The sequence below is a fragment of the Camelina sativa genome, chromosome 11 (genome assembly GCF_000633955.1).
Source record: "Camelina sativa cultivar DH55 chromosome 11, Cs, whole genome shotgun sequence".
Classification (NCBI taxonomy): domain Eukaryota; kingdom Viridiplantae; phylum Streptophyta; class Magnoliopsida; order Brassicales; family Brassicaceae; genus Camelina; species Camelina sativa.
In genome coordinates, this window is record NC_025695.1 from 4,656,103 (window position 1) to 4,674,265 (window position 18,163).

An 18,163-nucleotide genomic window follows, 5' to 3' on the forward strand; every position below is an offset into this window, starting at 1 on the left:
ATAAAAAGAGCATTAAGAAACAAAATTTAACAAAACCTTGTTCTATTCTCTCATTATAAGTTAGTGATAGTCTTTTCTCGTATGATTTTAATTTACCGTGTGGTTATTTTTCAATTATCTCTTGATGACGTGTTGATCATTGTCTTGCAAGATCCACGCATACATAAGCTGTTTTCGCTCTATCATTTCACATCTATTGATTGACCCGCAATGAATTTCGAGTGATTAAGTTAATGGATTCTTTGTTGTTCCACTAGTTAAGTGCATATCGTTACGTTACGACCATCGTCATCCAAGATTAGTCTTTCGGAGAAAATGTCAAGTCAATGTAAGAAATCTAAAACTCAATTATAAATCATTCATGAATTCAATCGATATATGCATTGGTCGTACCTACCTTGGATTTGGCCTCGTGGTAAATTTTGACGTGTATATAAATAAAAAAAAGCTAAGAAAGAGTTATTGGTTGACGTGGTAAATCTATCTTAATATTTTTTAAATACATTTTTGAGTCAAAATTGAAACATATAACATGATTCAATAATTCGAATTATAATAGTTTTTCTATGATATCCTAATATTTCCAATTTCTATCATTAACAAAAATATGATAATTTCTATCATCGAGATTCTAATCGTTTAATACGAAAATATAAGTTAAAACCAAAATTATTGCAAAATTTAATAATATATTTAATTTTTTTATAAAATTATTATTCAGTTATTCTTAATAAAATATACATACTTTAGTGCTTTCAAATTTAATACCCGGTACTATAAATGTTAGCAAATACAATAAAATATCTATAAAAACTCTAATATTCTTTTTGAAAAACAACGAATATCAATTATTTTACAATTATATCAAAATATATATATATATATATATATATATATATATATATAATATTATCTTGTGATGTACTACGTGGTCAATCATAGTACTTGTTAAAATCTATGTTATTCATTTAATGATTTGTTTTTGGATTTCAAAAGTCAATTTATGTTTTGAATAGATTTGACAATAAAAATAGAAGGATTCAAATCAAAGAATAAAATATATTATTTCAAAATCTATGTGTTTTGATTTTTATAGTTTTACAATTCTATATAGATTTACAAATCATTTATCCAATAATAGCCCCTAACTTTAAGAAATAATAAGTTTTGGAAACACTATTTATAATTGGAAAAGAATTTGAGAATATGCTTGTTTGTAATAGAATGTATGTGCGATAAGAGTAAAGATGTCAAACGAGCTGGCCTGCGGGCATGATAGTTATCCCCAAGTCCATCTGCTATGCCCGGCGGATTAGCGGTGTGGTTAGCCCTTGTGAGCGACAAGATTACCTCAACTAATGCTCATTTTGATTTTCCTACTCCATTTAGTATTAGTTATTTTTTGTTTCTTGGACGTATAAGGATGATTGACTTTCATTGTTTTTAATTGAATGTAAAATTGTATTCAACCAAAAAATCTTTTGTTGAATGTTTCAGTTTGTTTGAAAATGGTTTGAGATAAACATTAAGAGCTGAAGAAAAAGTTGGAAAGATAGATCAAGATACTTCCTACGAGGTGAGTCGAGTGGAGAACAAAAGTTGTAGGCCGTCGGCGTAACATTGGTCTCCCATAGTTGTGATCGAGCTAAGACGGTTTTTGATATTCTGATATTCTGCTATTCTTGACCTATATTACCCAATAATCTCTCATGGGTTTGAGGATTGAGAAAAAGCAATAAATACTTTCAAGACCAGAGTGATAGATCCCGATTCCAAAGCCAGTAAGGCAGTACCGCAGTAACCGTAAACGTTCATTGGTGTAAAATCGTAGACATCGAGATAAGCAGGGAAGAAACCACCAGATTTCTTCTTACGCCTCACCGAGACGTTTCTTCAAAACATCATCTCTCTTTACGGCTCAATGCATCTAATTGCGAAATTATGAAGAAAACCTCCCGATCGCAGGGATGTTCAACGCTTCGTTCGTTCGTCCCCCTCTGTTAGGGGTTTCCTCTTTTCTGGGAAAGTGAATACGCCAAAAAACGCTTTTTTCCTTTTTTTTGTTTATGTTAATTTTAGATTTCTCTGTTTACAATAATAATTAAATATTTTAAATTATTAGATTTTATATCAAATTATAGAATTTTGTGACCTATCTAGATTATCTATGTGGTTTTTATTATTTCTTGGTCATATAAGTCATAAAAAATGTAATTAAATCTTGAACTATAAATATTTATATGTTTATTTAGAAAAATTCTTGTATAAATACTATATTTTTCGGCAATAAAAAAGTCTTAATTTCACCAATATTATACAAGGACAATTTGATTCTTTCAAAAACTGCATACACATATTTTGAAGAGAAACAACAAACCTAGATAAGTTTTATTCAAACGGGAAAAAAAAAACATCAATAAAGAACCTTCAATAAACTATATTGAAGTCATCATGTTTCTGACACAGTACTATATCACACAAAAAGCTGTTCGTTAATACGTGGGCTGATCAGTACTTCAAGAGGCGTGGCTTTAGGAATGGTCAAGCCAGGGCTCTCACTCATATCAACAGGCATATCCAAAACAGTTTTCACTTCAAACGAATGAAGGAAACGAGCAAGACCTAGATGAAGCACTTGCATGGCCAATGAAGACCCTGGGCATGATCTTCTTCCCGAACCAAATGGCATCAGCTCAAAGTTTTGTCCTCTTACATCAAACTCTTTTGCTTCTCCTGTAATAAACCTCTCTGGTCTAAACTCGTTTGGTTCCACATAAACTTTCGGATCTCTTTGGATTTTCCATACATTCACTATCAGCCTTGTGCCGGAAGAAACGTTGTAACCGGCTACTGTGCAATCTTCCATCGCCTCTCGAGGGCCTAAGAGTGGACCAGCTGGATACAATCTCAACGTTTCTTTGATAATTGCTTGAAGATACACCAGATTATTTATGTCTGAATCCTCGACGTTTCTGTCTCTGCCAACGTGGAGGTCTATCTCATCTTGTGCTTTCTTTAACATTTCTTTGTTGTTAAGAAGAAGAGCAATGGCCCATGTAAGGGTTGATGATGTAGTGTCACTTCCTCCCAGAATCAGTGACTGATTATACAATTTATTATCATTATATTACATACATTAAAAAAAAAAAAATCTCATCTAATCATGATTCGCCGCGTAACGTATTAGATGATTTTAAGAAAATTAGATATGATACAAATACTTGATTCCTCCAAACATATTTATTTATATCACCAACTTTATAAATATATATATTCAAACAGTAATTTTACCAGATGTGAGAGTTTACCAGGCAGGTAGATTTGATGCTAGTATTAGCATCATAATGAAGATGCGAGAGTTTGCCTTGTTCCTCAAGTGACAACATAACGTCGATGAAGTCTGAATCATTCTCTTTCGTTCCTGAAACTTTTCTTTCTTGTCGATGGTTTTCAGTCCATCTTTCAAGGATCACATCTAATTCGCTTCCTGTTTGCTTCATGTCCTTGGAAATCAAACCACCTTAGTCTCGGAAAAGCATCGGACACAGTGAATATACCGATAAGGTGAAAGAACTTTGAGATTGCCCTTTTGCATTGCCTTGCCTCTGCGGCATCCTCCGAGGATTCTGAAACGGCGCCTCCAAGGTATCGTTTTCCGGCCACCATTCTGACTATCACGTTCTGTGTCATGTCCTCTGACCAGCGCTTTAGATCAACTATTACTGGTTCTGAACCACCGTTCTTGACCCACAAGGAATACAAATCTTTCACACCTGCATGTGACAATATCGCATCGTATCAACAAATGCTTCACTGCTCCCGAGTTGTAGCGACATGGCTGCACCGTAATGGTCAGCCATTTTTCCTAAGGTTCGGTAGAGAAGCTGTTCCTTGCCACCGAGAAGGTGAAGGTGGCCGATGATGGGCCATGCACCGCTCGGTTTAGGAGCTTTTACATGTTTTCGTTTCTTTGATTTCTTAAAAAGAGCAATGAAAACGATAAGGAGGATGGGAACAAATAAAGAAAACAGAGAAGTATTCATAGTGAAAGTGCAAAAGAGATGTGTGTTTGGTGATGTCTTGTTTTGAGTGATTGAAGAGTATCGTCTATCTCTCTCTATATATATATACACACACACATATGATCTGTTCAACACCATGTAATCATGAGACATGCACGTACCGATGACCAAAAGGGCACCAACTTTTATTTTATGAATAGAGTTTTAAATAATTTAAATGTTATTTAGAATTTGTTGTTATTAGATTAAGATTTTGCTAAACTCCGTTAAAGTTTATTGTTATTAGTTTGTCATTTGTAAAAAAATAATTAAAAATCTTAACAAATTAGGGTTATTGGATTCAAACTTTTATAAAGTCATTAAAAGTTTTGTGTTATTCAATTAAAACAAAAAAATCTAGGATTGTTAACGAATTCAATTATTATAAATTAGAATCTAATAACACCCCTTAATTTAAAAAAAAAATTTAAGAGTTCAACAAAATCATAAAAAGTGAAAGATTGTTAAATATTGTTAGAAAGTTTTGTTGATTTGTTTTCTAAAATATTGTGCTCCAAACAATTCTTGTATTTTTGTGATATTTTCCATGATTTTATTTTGTAAATAAAGTTTCTAAAATCATGACCTAATAACATAACAATTGAATTCATTAATAATCATAGATTATTTTATTTTAATTAAATAACATAAAACTTTTAATGACTTTATAAAAGTCTTAATCCAATAACCAAAATTTGTTAAGATTTTAAATAACTTTTTACAAATCACAAACTAATAACACTAAAATTTAACAAAGTTTAACAAAATCTTGATCTAATAACAACAAATTCTACATAATATTTTAAATTTTTAAAACTCTATTCAAATCTCAAACCAATAATCCTATTTAAAAATTGTATACTTCTTATTTTAGTTAATGACATGAGCAAGGATTTAGGATCAAATAAAAAGAGCATTAAGAAACCATTTTTGAGAAATTTTTGTTTATTTATTTTCGTCTGACTAGACATATTGTCTGTTTTTCTCATATATGATTTTCAGTTATCTCTCCAGATGATGTGTTGACCATAGTCTTGCAAGATCCATGCATAAGCTGCGTTTGCTCTAACCTTACACACGTGTTGATTGATGACACGCAATGAATTTCAAGTGATTAGTTAATGAATTCTTTGTTGTTCCACTAGTGAAGTGCATAGCGCGACCGTCGTCATCCAAGATTAGTCTTTCGGAGAAAAAGTCAATGTAAGAAATCTAAAACTTAATTATAAACCATTCATGAATTTAATCGATATATGCTTTGGTCGTACCTTCCTTGGACTTCGCCTGGTGGTGAATTTTAACGTGTATAAATAAACGAAAAACTTACGTGGTGGCCTGGTGGGTATAGTACGATGAACATAACATATACTAATGAAGACGGATCGGATCCGGTGTCCTGCGGTATGTAGAAAAACATCATTTAATCACAAAAACGTTATTTATATACAACTATACAAGTAGTATACATTATATTATTTGTTTCATTGTTTGTGTCTCTCTGTTGGTTCTTATGTATTTTCTTTTTCTTTTAATAACCTCGAGTGATCCAAACACGCATCAAATCGTGAAATGTGAAGATTTGCATGCGTGAACCAAACCCAACCAGCTGACTTTACGCAGCCCGACCAATACCCAGGGCGTAACAACTTGTCCACCACATCTGAGACAATACTACCATCCAATCACATCTGACATTTATTTATGGTCTTGAACAAGTTTGTGAGAGTGTGTTTGTTAGTAATAGAATGTATGTGCCATAAGAATAGCGGTGTCAAACGGGCTGGCCCATGGGCAAAATAGTAATTCCCAAGTCCGCCCTGCTATGCATGGCGGATAAGCGGTGTGGTTAGCTCTTGTGCAAGACAAAATTACCTCATCTAATGCTCATTTTGATTTGCCTACTCCATTTAGTATTAGTTATGTTTTGTTTCTTGGTCATATAAAGATTATTGACCTTTATTTTTTTTAATTGAACCAAAAAATTGTTTTTACAATGAATGCTTCAGTTTGTTTGAATATGGTTTGAGATAAACATTAGCTGAATAAAAAAGTTGGAAAGTTAGATCAAGATAATTCCTACGAGGTGAATCGAGTGGAGAACAAAAGCTGTAGGCCGTCGGCGGTCTCCCATAGTTGTGATCGAGGTAAGACATTTTCTGATATTTTTGTCAATGGGTAATAAAGGATCAAATCCTTTATTACCCAATAATCTCTCATGTATCCAACCCAAGATTGAGAAAAAACAATAAATACCTTCAAGACCATAGTGATAGATCCTGATTCCAAGCCAGCAAGACAATAACCGTAAACATTTATTTGCATAAGATCGTAGATATTGAGATAAACAGGGACAAAACCACCAGATTTCTTCATACGCCTCACCGAGAGGTTTCTGCAAAACATCATCTCGCTTTACGGCTCAATGCATCTAATTGCGAAATTATGAAGAAAACCTCTTGGTCCGGGGATGTTCAACGCTTTGTTCGTTCGTCCCCCCTGTTAGGGGTTTCCTCTTAGTGAGTGCGCCCAAAAAGTATTTTTTTTTCTTTCGTTCCATTTTTTATAATTTTTATATTTCTATTAACAATAATAATTAAATATTGTAAATTATGAGATTTTATACCAAATTATAGAATTTTGTGACCTATCTAGATAATCTATGTCATTTTTTTTTCGTTTCTTGGTCATATAAGTCATAAAAATGTAATTTAAATCTTGAACTATATATATTTATATGTTTATTAAAAAAAAGTCTTGTATAAATAATAAATACTATATTTTTGGGCAATAAAAAGGTCTTAATTTCACCAATAATATACCAGGACAATTTGATTCTTTCAAAAACTGCATACTTATATTTTGAAGAGAAACAACAAACGTAGATAAGTTTTATTTAAACAGGAAATAAAATACATCAAAAAAGGACCTTCAATAAACAATATTGAAGTCATCATGTTTCTGAAACAGTACTATATCGATCACACAAAAAGCTGTTCGTTAAGACGTGGGCTGATCAGTACTTCAAGAGGCGTGGCTTTAGGAATGGTCAAGCCAGGGCTCTCACTCATATCAACAGGCATATCCAAAACAGTTTTCACTTCAAACGAATGAAGGAAACGAGCAAGACCTAGATGAAGCACTTGCATGGCCAATGAAGACCCTGGGCATGATCTTCTTCCCGAACCAAATGGCATCAGCTCAAAGTTTTGTCCTCTTACATCAAACTCTTTTGCTTCTCCTGTAATAAACCTCTCTGGTCTAAACTCGTTTGGTTCCTCATAAACTTTCGGATCTCTTTGGATTTTCCATACATTCACTATCAGCCTTGTGCCGGAAGAAACGTTGTAACCGGCTACTGTGCAATCTTCCATCGCCTCTCGAGGGCCTAAGAGTGGACCAGCTGGATACAATCTCAACGTTTCTTTGATAATTGCTTGAAGATACACCAGATTATTTATGTCTGAATCCTCGACGTTCCTGTCTCTGCCAACGTGGAGGTCTATCTCATCTTGCGCGTTCTTTAACATTTCTTTGTTGTTAAGAAGAAGAGCAATGGCCCATGTAAGAGTTGATGCTGTAGTGTCACTTCCTCCTAGAATCAGTGCCTGATTATACAATTTATTATCATTATATTACATACATTAAAAAAGAAAATATCATCTAATCATGATTCGCCGCGTAACGTATTAGATGATTTTAAGAAAATTATATATGATACAACAACTTCATTCCTCCAAATATATTTATTTATATCACCAACTTAATAAATCTATAGTCAAACAGTAATTTTAGGGTTCAAGATCCCAAAAATAAAAAACAAAGCAAAGATTTGGGTATTTCAAGCTTTACCAGGCAGGTAGATTTGATGCTAGTAGTAGCATCATATTGAAGATGCGAGAGCTTGCCTTGTTCCGCAAGTGATAACATAACGTCGATGAAGTCTGAATCATTTTCTTTCGTTCCTGAAACTTTTCTTTCTTGTCGATGGTTTTCAATCCATCTTTCAAGGATCACATCTAATTCGCTTCCCGTTTGCTTCATCTCCTTCTCATGTCCTTGCAAATCAAACCACCTCAGTGACGGAAAAGCATCGGACACAGTGAATATACCGATAAGGTGAAAGAACTTTGAGATGGCCCTTTTGCATTGGCTTGCCTCTTCGGTATCCTCCGAGGATTCTGAGCCGGCGCCTCCAAAGTATCGTTTTCCGGCCACCATTCTCACTATCATATTCAGTGTCATGTCCTCTAACCAGCTCTTTAGATCAACGATTACTGGTTCTGAACCACCGTTCTTGACCCACAAGGAATACAAATCTTTCACACCTGCATGTGACAATATCGCATCGTATCAAAATTAACAATATGGATAATTATTGATACATATACGTTTGGTACGGTAGACGTAGTTTCATACTTACCCATTGAGATCTCAGAGACACGAACGTGCTTGAGCATCTGAAGCCGCCGGTTAGAAAGTAGCTCAATGGTTGCGATTTTACGCATCTCTCGCCAGAAAGCGCTATAAGGCGCAAACCCGAAAACAGCAAAATTGTAGCCCATGTGCTTTGCGGCTGCAGTCATAGGACGTGAAGCCAAGGCTTTGTCGTTGACAGTAAAACAATTTTTAGCCACCTCAAAACTGCTCACAACAAATGCTTCACTGCTCCCGAGTTGTAGCGACATGGCTGCACCGTAATGGTCGGCCATTTTTCCTAAGGTTCGGTAGAGAAGCTGTTCCTTGCCACCGAGAAGGTGAAGGTGGCCGATGATGGGCCATGCACCGCTCGGTTTAGGAGCTTTTACATGTTTTGGTTTCTTTGATTTCTTAAAGAGAGCAATGAAAACGATAAGGAGGATGGGAACAAATAAAGAAAACAGAGAAGTATTCATAGTGAAAGTGCAAAAGAGATGTGTGTTTGGTGATGTCTTGTTTTGAGTGATTGAAGAGTATCGTCTGTCTCTCTATATATATACACACACATATGATCTGTTCAACACCATGTAAACATGAGACATGCACCTACCGATGATCAAAAGGGCACCAACTTTTATTTTAATTAATTAATGCATGCACGAGTAAAGGTTTAGGCATTGTATACTTTTAATTTAAGTTAATGACATTAGCAAGGATTTAAATTAAATAAAAAGAGCATTAAGAAACAAATTTTGAGAAATTTTTGTTTATTTATTCTCACCTGACTAGATATTGTCTCTTTTTCTCATATATGATTTTCAATTATCTCTATATGATGTGTTGATCCTAGTCTTGCAAGATCCATGCATAAGCTGCGTTTGCTCTAACCTTACACACGTGTTGATTGACTGACACGCAATGACTTTCGAGTGATTAGTTAATGGATTCTTTCTTGTTCCACTAGTGAAGTGCATAGCGCGACCGTCGTCATCCAAGATTAGTTTTTGGGAGAAAAATTCAATGTAAGAAGACAATCTAAAACTCAATTATAAAACCATTCATGAATTTAATCGATATATTTTTACCAAAAAAAAAAAAAAAAAAANAATCGATATATGCTTTGGTCGTACCTTCCTTGGACTTCCCCTGGTGGTGAATTTTAGCGTGTATAAATAAACGAAAAAACTTACGTGGTGGGTATAGTGCGATGAACATAACATATACTAATGAAGCCGGATCGGATCCGGTGTCCTGCGTGCTTGGAGTAAACCAGTCATGCGGTATGTAGAAAAACATTATTTCATCATAAGAACGTTATTTGTATACAACTATACAAGTAGTATACATTATATTATTTGTTTCATTGTTTGTGTAAATCTGTTGTTGGTTCTTATGTTTTTTTTATTTTTCTTTTAATAACCTCGAGTGATCCAAACACGCATCAAATCGTGGAATGTTAAGATTTGCATGCATGAACCAAACCAAACCAGCTGACTTTACGCAGCTCGACTAATACCCAAGCCGAAACAACTTGTCCACCACATCTAACATTTATGGTCTTAAACAAGTTTCGTTTTTTTTTTTTTGGTAGAAGATAGGAGAACTAGTCTCGCATTTATTAAACTGAAATTAAAAGATTACAATCGTACTTGACGTGGCCGGACAGACCCGATCGCATCATCACTCAAAAGCGAACTAACAACAGGTGAGACAGTATCAAAACAATAGAAACTAATGGACAAAGAGAACGCATAGTTAGCTAACCCATTTGCAAGACGGTTAGCTTCTCTATACACATGAGAAATGCGGACTAGCCAGTCTTTTAATAAAAAGCCATGACATAAGGAAGGATAACGGATGAGCTTCGCTAATCCCTGTTGTAAGAAAACCTACTACAAACTGCGAGTCTACCTCCAACTCCAAACAAGCCACTCTACGCTCCCAAGCAATACAAAGACCGTAGTACACCCTCCCCCCCCCCCCCCNCCCACAGTTCAGCTAAAGGTGTCGTACACCTTCCAATGTTAAATACAAATCCTCCTTTACATTCTCCCACGTTGTTCTGTAACATCTCTCCTGCTGTTGTTAGACCCAGATTTCCCCACGAAACCCCGTCCGTGTTCAACTACTAGTCGTCCTGGGGAGCCACCTAGCCTACCATGCGTTCCACCCTAGGCGGCAAAGCCCTGTGTGACTGACTTTTCAAATGCACTGCAGTTATTTCCTTCGCTGAATCCTTAGTGAAGCGTATTCTATCACGACATTTTGTATTGCTTGGGAGCGTAGACAGGTCACTATCATCACTATCATCAGACAGGTTACTAAACACCCATTCAAGTAACGATTGGGTAAACAAGTTTCGTTTGTATCCAAGATTTGGATTTTAAAACCGTGATTAAAAATGAAAAAAAAAAAAAAAAAAAAAAAAAAAAAANCAAACAATGTTTTAACATAGAAGCCCATTAAGTGTTTGTATACGACTATTGGACATTCCCAAAAAAGCCCACAATTAAGCTCGCCAATTTTTCGATTCGATCTAATTTTCCCAATTAGAGAACCCGTCGAAGAACCCTAACGTCGGCGAACATCACAAAAAACCTCAATGGCTCTTCTCCTCCGTACTCTTCAAAAATCACGCATTTCTCCATCTCATACCTCAAGAACCCTAATTTCCCTGGTTCGGTGTAAATCTTTGTTACCAACTCCACAATCACGAGACATCACCACCTCGACAGCCAAATCCCCCTTCCGATCAAACATCCTTCGAATCATAAGAAACGAGATCCAGTATCAATCTGATTATGCTCCTCCACATCAGGTATCATCTTATTTAATTTAAAATCACTATCAGACCTTATAAAGTTTGGATTTTTAGCTTGCAATCTGATCATGTTTAGGCTAGTCTTAGATTTCGGATTTGTTATCTGGGTAGACATGATCAACACTGTATTTCGACTCAATTTGTACATCAAGTATTAGACTTTTGTTCAAGATCCGGCAGAGAAGAGATGCTGATGTTTTTTTTTTTGAGTTAAACTATGTAATGCAGCCAGCGACTGAATTCAAATCATTCTCTGTGGAGGATAGTCCCGGTGAGCAATGTATTGTGATGAAAGGGAAGTTTGGGGAAGAAGAAAACATCAAAATGGAAGCAACTATGTTTGATGGGTTTTTGACTGTTCCAAGAACAGGTTTAGATGCTTCAGGGCACGATCTCCGTCTCCATATTAGCTTGCTTGTCGACATTTCCAAGATTGATGGAAGTGAAGGGATTGAGTTCCTTTGCTCTGTTTGGCCTAACCGTATCGAAATTCGAAAGCTTTACAAGCTTAGACGCAACAAAATCACTCGTCTACCTTACTTGGGACCAGATTTCGTGTACTTAATCCCTCTCTGCTTAGTCTCCTTGAATAACTTACAGTATAGAGTTGAAGCATTTATTGCTAGTATTTTAAGTGCAATTACTGAAACTTGTGATCTTTGTTTCTTTGCAGGAGCTTGAAGTATGATTTTCAGACAGCGATTCGGGAGTTTTTGCGAGTAAGAGGAATCGATGGTGATCTTTGTTTCTTCTTGCATGAGTATATGATGAATAAGGATAGGATTGAGCTCATTCAGTGGTTGAGAAACCTATATTTATTCATCGCAAAATAGACACGAATTCTTTCTTCGTTTTAGACTGCTTTTGATTATACTGTTATCAGTTGAAGTAGAAATTATTGGCTTTAGTTACTTTCGAGTATAGGTTGCATAATGTTAACATTGGTGCTGCCTTCGACTGCTTGTCTGAAACTGTACGTGCAATATGGGCCTTCGATGAATAAACAAGAAAAATTGGCTCAATATCTATCGGGTGGATGTAGTTGTTTTGTATATTTTATATGCATTACACCTTTTGAAACTCTATAGGATCGAAGAGAGGGTATAACTATAACTCCACGAAAGAATGTTGTAATATGAGTCTTCAAAATAATCAATTTATAACGTTGGCCATAAAACGATTCCTTCGGCTTTGTGTATGATGGGATCAAGCTTAACAGTAAACACCAGCAGAAATAGTGAAATACCTTAAATCGTAACATATTTTAGTGTAGTTAATAAAAACAAAAATTCAACCCCTTCTGGTTATAAATACTGATAAATCTGATTATCTGAACATGTAATCTCTATAGAGTCGGCATCATCCAAATTCAGATTTGGCAGAATATGTGTGTGAGCTAAAAGAAAGAAAGTTAGAAGTGATCATGACAAATATTGATCATGACACGAGCAAAAGGTCCATGATGAACTAATTATATTCATCACCATCGATCTATCATAGCTACTGTTAGTTAATAATTACTTAATAATGATTGTTATTTAGTATATCTACGTAATCCATATGGAATAGTAACTGTTATGTTCTGGCTATCTAGAGTTGACGAGTAAAATAATCATTGTTTAATTTTTAAATGTGAAAAAACTAAATAAGTAAAGAGTGATAAGAGTAGGAAGTGATTAGGAAGCATCCGAACAAGAAGCATATCAGTGACCGGTGTGGTTAGCCCTTGTGGGAGACAAGATTACCTCAACTTATGCTCAATCTGATTTTCCTACTCCATTTAGTATTAGTTATTTGTTGCTTCTTTTTATTATTATTAAGTTTTATGGGCATCTTTCTCTTTAATTATTTTTCTTAAATTAAACATTACACCAAAGTGTTGCTGTTAGGACATCTTCTTTTTCATATTTAAATGTGAATAATTATACATGTGCGTACAATATATGAGACTATGAGCCAATGACAGTAGCTAATGACAAAGTGATTTCTAATAACTTATTCAGAAGTAGAATCTTTACAGATTTGGTGTATAACATGGATCTTCTAGAAAACTCATTTCTTTAATCTCTCTAATGTCATCTGCAACTATTTAGATGGCTTAATGATAATGATTTGTATGAGAGAGTTGTCTTTTATTTTCCTATGCATTGCATCGAAGTGTTGATGTTCTTTTTAAAAAGTATAACTTTTATCCGTTTTCTTTTATTCTAGGTTTATCAAGATTTTAATTGTCACAAGACAAATTTTTAAAAATGCCTTTCTTCAGAAACTAAATATTTTTTCTTAGGTTTGTAAAAGGTTCGTAAAAATTTAGGCTAGATTCGTAAGTCATTTAGATCCTAGATCTTGCGAATTTTTTGTAAACCTTAACCTGGAATTCTGAAACTTTTTGTTCTAATTTGGAAACGAAACAAAATGATATATTCTTGGAAAAAACATAATCGCATACTTTTTTCTTTTTTTTTTTTGGTTAAGAAGTACCAAAACGTATTCTCTATTCGAAGTAGACTATTTTATAGAAAACGAGAGGCGCAGAAACGAACACGCTTGGTGGTCAATTCAAGAAATCATACAAAATGATATAGTATCATTGGGATCTTATTTTGCATCCACCAAGCTTGTTGGCTAATGATGTGGATGAAACCCAACTTCAAGAAATTCTTTACTTTTTCTTTTATTATTTTAATTTTTTTAATCTTTATATATTCATAAGTATATATTTATATAATAGTATTGGTTTAATGTTAAGATATAGGTTACTGTGAGAGTGTAAGTTACTATTTCTTGTGACAGCAATTTCATGTGTTGACTTCAAAGTTTAATTCGAGCATACGATACACTCTGGCCGGTGACTCAAATCGTATAATATGTATTTATTCGTTATTTTTCCTAAAATCTCATATGGTAAGAAGAGTGTAATTACTATCCAAGTAATGATGAGTACATTATATAAGTCTGTCTTAGGTAGGCGCTGACGTTAAAAAAAAAAAAAAAGAGAGTATGACTTAAGGTTTGATTAACATCGGCATTAGCCATGATTGATTGTTTATTATGGGATATATACAACTTGGTTTCCCAAAATCTTTTCTGAACCCTGTACGAGTCGATAGGGGAAAAAAAAAGCCATGAAGCACGCTCACGCGAGTCTCGCACTTCCCACCCTTCACCATGCTCTCTCCCTAAAGCCTGTCTTTTCTTTATCTTTTACATATTTTAAAACTATAATACTACCATAGTTTGCACTAATAACCAAGGTAAATGAAAAAAAAAATAACAATAATAAAAAAATAACTAAGGTAAATGTACATCCGTTGATGATAAACTCGACTTAGTTGTCAATTCAATCCTCATGGCAATATAATTAAGGAAAGTTTGAAATTATGGTAATAACTAAATTCGATATTCTACCTTGTATACTAACTTACTAAGTACAGTATCAAAAAACATATCTTTAACCTTAATTACATGATACACAGAATCATCTTCATAAACACTTTCACATTTTTATCTATTTTAAAAAAATCCTTCAATCTTGTTTTCCTTTTCAATTAATTATCACTAAACTAAAAATAATATTATTCCCACAGTCAAAAGAAACCAAACCAGAAAAAAAAAAAAGCGCGTGAGAATCACGCTCCATGTTTTGTTTTCTAATGGAAAATAAAATAAAAAAGTCCAGAAATGTTTCTAAAAAAGAAGAGAATTCCATAAAGATCAATCAGAGAGAGTTTTTAAGAAACCATATATAGGCTTTAGATTTTCTCTTTTGACATCTTCATTGCTCCTCCTTTTATATTTTTCTTCTCCAAATTAAACTCTGCCGTAAACTCTTTCTCTCTATCTAGTAGTAATAAAGAATCCGAACGTTGTTGTTGTTGTTGTTGTTGTTCTAGTTCAAATCTATGACGATGACTATAGAACAAGAAATTGAAGTCTTGGACCAGTTTCCCGTTGGGATGAGAGTTCTTGCTGTTGACGATGACCAGACTTGTCTCCGTATTCTCCAGACTTTGCTCCATCGCTGCCAATACCACGGTTTGCTTCCTTCTCTCTCTCTCTCTCTCTCTCTCTCTCTCTCCTTGTTACTTCACTATTTGCATGTTTACTTTTAATTTTTAGGATTGGTTGATAGATAGAACTACTGAAGTTTTTTTCTTTTCTAGAATTAAATTTGGTTTGTCCACTAAAAACTACAAAATTTAGCTCAGATTCGTTTCTTGTCAACACATGGTACCTCTCTAAGATTTATATGTTTTTAAAGACGGGGTTTCAAGAAAACCTCTGCATATTTTTACTTTAAAAAATCCATGTTTCAGGTTGTATTGCTTCACATGTGTCACAATGCTCATTGGTATCTTTTTGAGTTCTTTGAATTTGTAACAGTCTCTTGCTCTGTAAAAACTCAAAGACTTTTGGGAATTGTTACAGATTTGAATTTGATTGCTCCACATGTGTCAACGAAGCTCAAAGCTTCATACTTCTTTTGAATGAGTTCGTTGAATTTGAGAATGAGTTTCTTGCTCTGTAAAAAACTTAGTATTTGTGGCAAGTGTTATACATTTGATAGCTCCACAGAACTGATTGGTTCTTACTTCCAAATTTCTGAGTTTGTTGAACTTGAGAATTAGTCACTTGCTCTGTAAAAACTAAGACTTTGACGGTGATTGTTACAATTACATTCTAATGTGCAGTTACAACAACGAACCAGGCCCAAACCGCACTGGAGTTGTTGAGGGAGAACAAGAACAAGTTCGATCTCGTAATTAGTGATGTCGACATGCCAGACATGGATGGTTTCAAGCTACTTGAGCTCGTTGGTCTTGAAATGGACTTACCTGTCATAAGTACGAGGCTTTCCTCTTGTTGTAGTTCTGTTTGATTCCATCGAGCTTTTCATAGTTGTCCCCATGAGAAAGTTTTGATCTTTGACATGATGATTGATTCTTGCAGTGTTATCTGCACATAGCGATCCAAAGTATGTGATGAAAGGAGTCAAACACGGTGCCTGCGATTATCTCCTTAAACCTGTTCGAATTGAGGAGCTCAAGAACATATGGCAACACGTGGTGAGAAAGAGCAAACTTAAGAAGAACAAGAGCAGTGTGAGTAATGGTCCAGGAAACTCTGATAAAGCCAACAACAACAGGAAACGTAAAGAACAGTATGAAGAGGAGGAAGAGGAAGAAAGAGGGAATGAAAACGATGATCCAACGGCGCAAAAGAAACCTCGTGTTCTTTGGACGCATGAGCTACACAACAAATTCTTAGCAGCTGTTGATCATTTAGGCGTTGAGAGTAAATGTTTCTTAATCTCTCTACCCTCTAGTTTCCAGTTAGCTTCATGTTCTGATTTTAAAAAGTATTGATGATGCAGAAGCTGTACCCAAAAAGATTCTTGATCTTATGAATGTTGACAAACTCACAAGAGAGAATGTTGCGAGCCACCTTCAGGTGAGATAGTGAGACTATGACGCTTCTTCTGATTTTGTTCTGTTAGTTTGTTAATATGATTCCATTAAACACATTTGCAAATGTCGTTTGGTTTTCAGAAATTTCGAGTTGCCTTGAAGAAGGTGTCTGATGAAGCCAATCAACAAGCTAACAGGGTGGCCATTGACTCACATTTGATGCAAATGACTTCTCACAAAGGACTTGGCGGCTTCTACCACCACCGAGCAATACCTGTTGGATCCGGTCAGTTCCATGGTGGAGCCACAATGATGAGACATTTCCCTTCAAATAGGAATCTTGGTCGTGTAAACTCCCTTGCAGGAGGAATGTTCCAATCATCGTTTCCTCGTAACCACAATGATGGAGGTAACATACTTCAAGGGTTGCCACTTCCGCCACTAGAAGAGCTTCAGATCAACAAGGCTTTTCAAAGCTTTGACTCACAACAGAACTCTCTAATGGTTGCTCCTAATAATCTCTTACTTCTCGATGGTCACCCGCAGTCATCATCGCCATCGTTGAACCCGGGGTTTTCACCTCACTTTGAGACCAGCAACAACAAGCAGCGTCTAGAACATTGGTCAAACACTGTATTGTCAACCAACATGCCACAGAGTAATGTTCATTCAAAACCTGACTCCTTGGAATGGACCGCCTTCTGCGACTCAGCCACTCCACTAATAAACCCAAACATGGATACCAGTTCGACATCTTTCTGCAGAAACACGGATTTTGGATCCTCGAATGCTGCACAAACAGACTTTTTTCATCCATTACAGATGAATCAGCAGCATGCAAATAACTGGGGTCCAATGCCAACAGAAGCTCAAGTTTTTAGAAATTGTGATCCAAAGGAAGGTTTACACATGGCTTCAGATGCTGGTTCCTTAGATGATATAGTCAATTCCTTAATGACACAGGTATAAAAATAAAAGTCATTTACACTTTTGCTCCTTTTTTTATTTCACTTGGAGATTTCTGAATCTTTATTGATTGTAACAGGAACAGAGCCCAACTGATTTCTCGGAAGGTGGTTGGGTGATGGTTTAGCTCACTCGGAACAGAGCCAAACTGATTTTTTTCTCTTTTCTTTGTTAACTTTGTTCTACTAGCTCTTGTTTTCAGACACAATCAATTATTATTATCTTTGGTTCTGTCTCTTCTCTCTTCTTTGTAACGATACTGTAAGCTCTTGTTGCCCACTGGTCTGAGCAACTTAGTAAGATCCAAATCCATAAATAAATTCAAAGTGCCCACTAACCTTGACTTAGGTGTCAACCACTTAACATTGGTGACCATTGGAAATGTCCAGTAATGCCGGAAGGAAAAATAAAGCCTACTAATCTTTTATCAAAAAGAAAGGAAAAAGAAAAGAAACAAAGCCTATCACGAAAATAAAGTGATAACGACAAAT

General features: G+C 35.1%; 3 protein-coding genes and 1 pseudogene across 4 annotated transcripts; 2 read left to right on the forward strand and 2 right to left on the reverse strand.

Moving 5' to 3' along the window:
* Positions 2,455-3,860, reverse strand: LOC104727625 (annotated as a pseudogene).
* Positions 7,040-8,953, reverse strand: LOC104727626 (cytochrome P450 82C4-like). The gene is made up of 3 exons (XM_010446714.1): positions 8,482-8,953; positions 7,911-8,386; positions 7,040-7,666 (listed from the first exon to the last, which is right to left on the reverse strand). Exons 1-3 carry the CDS (start codon positions 8,951-8,953, stop codon positions 7,040-7,042), a joined length of 1,575 nt encoding a protein of 524 aa, XP_010445016.1.
* On the forward strand, positions 10,989-12,320 carry LOC104721640 (uncharacterized protein At2g39795, mitochondrial). Of its 2 annotated transcripts, none has more exons than XM_010439677.2 (3): positions 10,989-11,295; positions 11,527-11,855; positions 11,972-12,252. In XM_010439677.2, exons 1-3 carry the CDS (start codon positions 11,080-11,082, stop codon positions 12,129-12,131), a joined length of 705 nt encoding a protein of 234 aa, XP_010437979.1. In that variant the 5' UTR covers positions 10,989-11,079; the 3' UTR covers positions 12,132-12,252. The 2 variants fall into 2 exon arrangements, with proteins under 2 accessions (XP_010437979.1, XP_010437978.1); XM_010439676.2 differs by having other exon boundaries at positions 11,019-11,295; positions 11,509-11,855; positions 11,972-12,320.
* On the forward strand, positions 15,013-17,909 carry LOC104721642 (two-component response regulator ARR10-like). The gene is made up of 6 exons (XM_019231684.1): positions 15,013-15,333; positions 15,990-16,142; positions 16,249-16,593; positions 16,673-16,749; positions 16,848-17,669; positions 17,752-17,909. The coding sequence occupies exons 1-6, from the start codon at positions 15,201-15,203 to the stop codon at positions 17,797-17,799; spliced, it is 1,578 nt and encodes a 525-aa protein (XP_019087229.1). The 5' UTR covers positions 15,013-15,200; the 3' UTR covers positions 17,800-17,909.

What these genes read in the sequence shown, in the direction of transcription:
- LOC104727626 (XM_010446714.1), bottom strand. Translation starts at nt 8,953, where the DNA reads ATGAATACTTCTCTGTTTTCTTTATTTGTTCCCATCCTCCTTATCGTT. An exon ending in TGTCTCTGAGATCTCAATGG is followed by an intron (nt 8,387 to 8,481) that starts GTAAGTATGAAA and finishes TGTCACATGCAG; the next exon opens with GTGTGAAAGATTTGTATTCC. An exon ending in GCATCAAATCTACCTGCCTG is followed by an intron (nt 7,667 to 7,910) that starts GTAAAGCTTGAA and finishes TTGTATAATCAG; the next exon opens with GCACTGATTCTAGGAGGAAG.
- LOC104721640 (XM_010439676.2), top strand. Translation starts at nt 11,080, where the DNA reads ATGGCTCTTCTCCTCCGTACTCTTCAAAAATCACGCATTTCTCCATCT. An exon ending in ATTATGCTCCTCCACATCAG is followed by an intron (nt 11,296 to 11,508) that starts GTATCATCTTAT and finishes TTTTTTTTTGAG; the next exon opens with TTAAACTATGTAATGCAGCC. An exon ending in TACTTGGGACCAGATTTCGT is followed by an intron (nt 11,856 to 11,971) that starts GTACTTAATCCC and finishes GTTTCTTTGCAG; the next exon opens with GAGCTTGAAGTATGATTTTC.
- LOC104721642 (XM_019231684.1), top strand. Translation starts at nt 15,201, where the DNA reads ATGACGATGACTATAGAACAAGAAATTGAAGTCTTGGACCAGTTTCCC. An exon ending in ATGTTGCGAGCCACCTTCAG is followed by an intron (nt 16,750 to 16,847) that starts GTGAGATAGTGA and finishes TTTGGTTTTCAG; the next exon opens with AAATTTCGAGTTGCCTTGAA. An exon ending in TCAATTCCTTAATGACACAG is followed by an intron (nt 17,670 to 17,751) that starts GTATAAAAATAA and finishes TGATTGTAACAG; the next exon opens with GAACAGAGCCCAACTGATTT.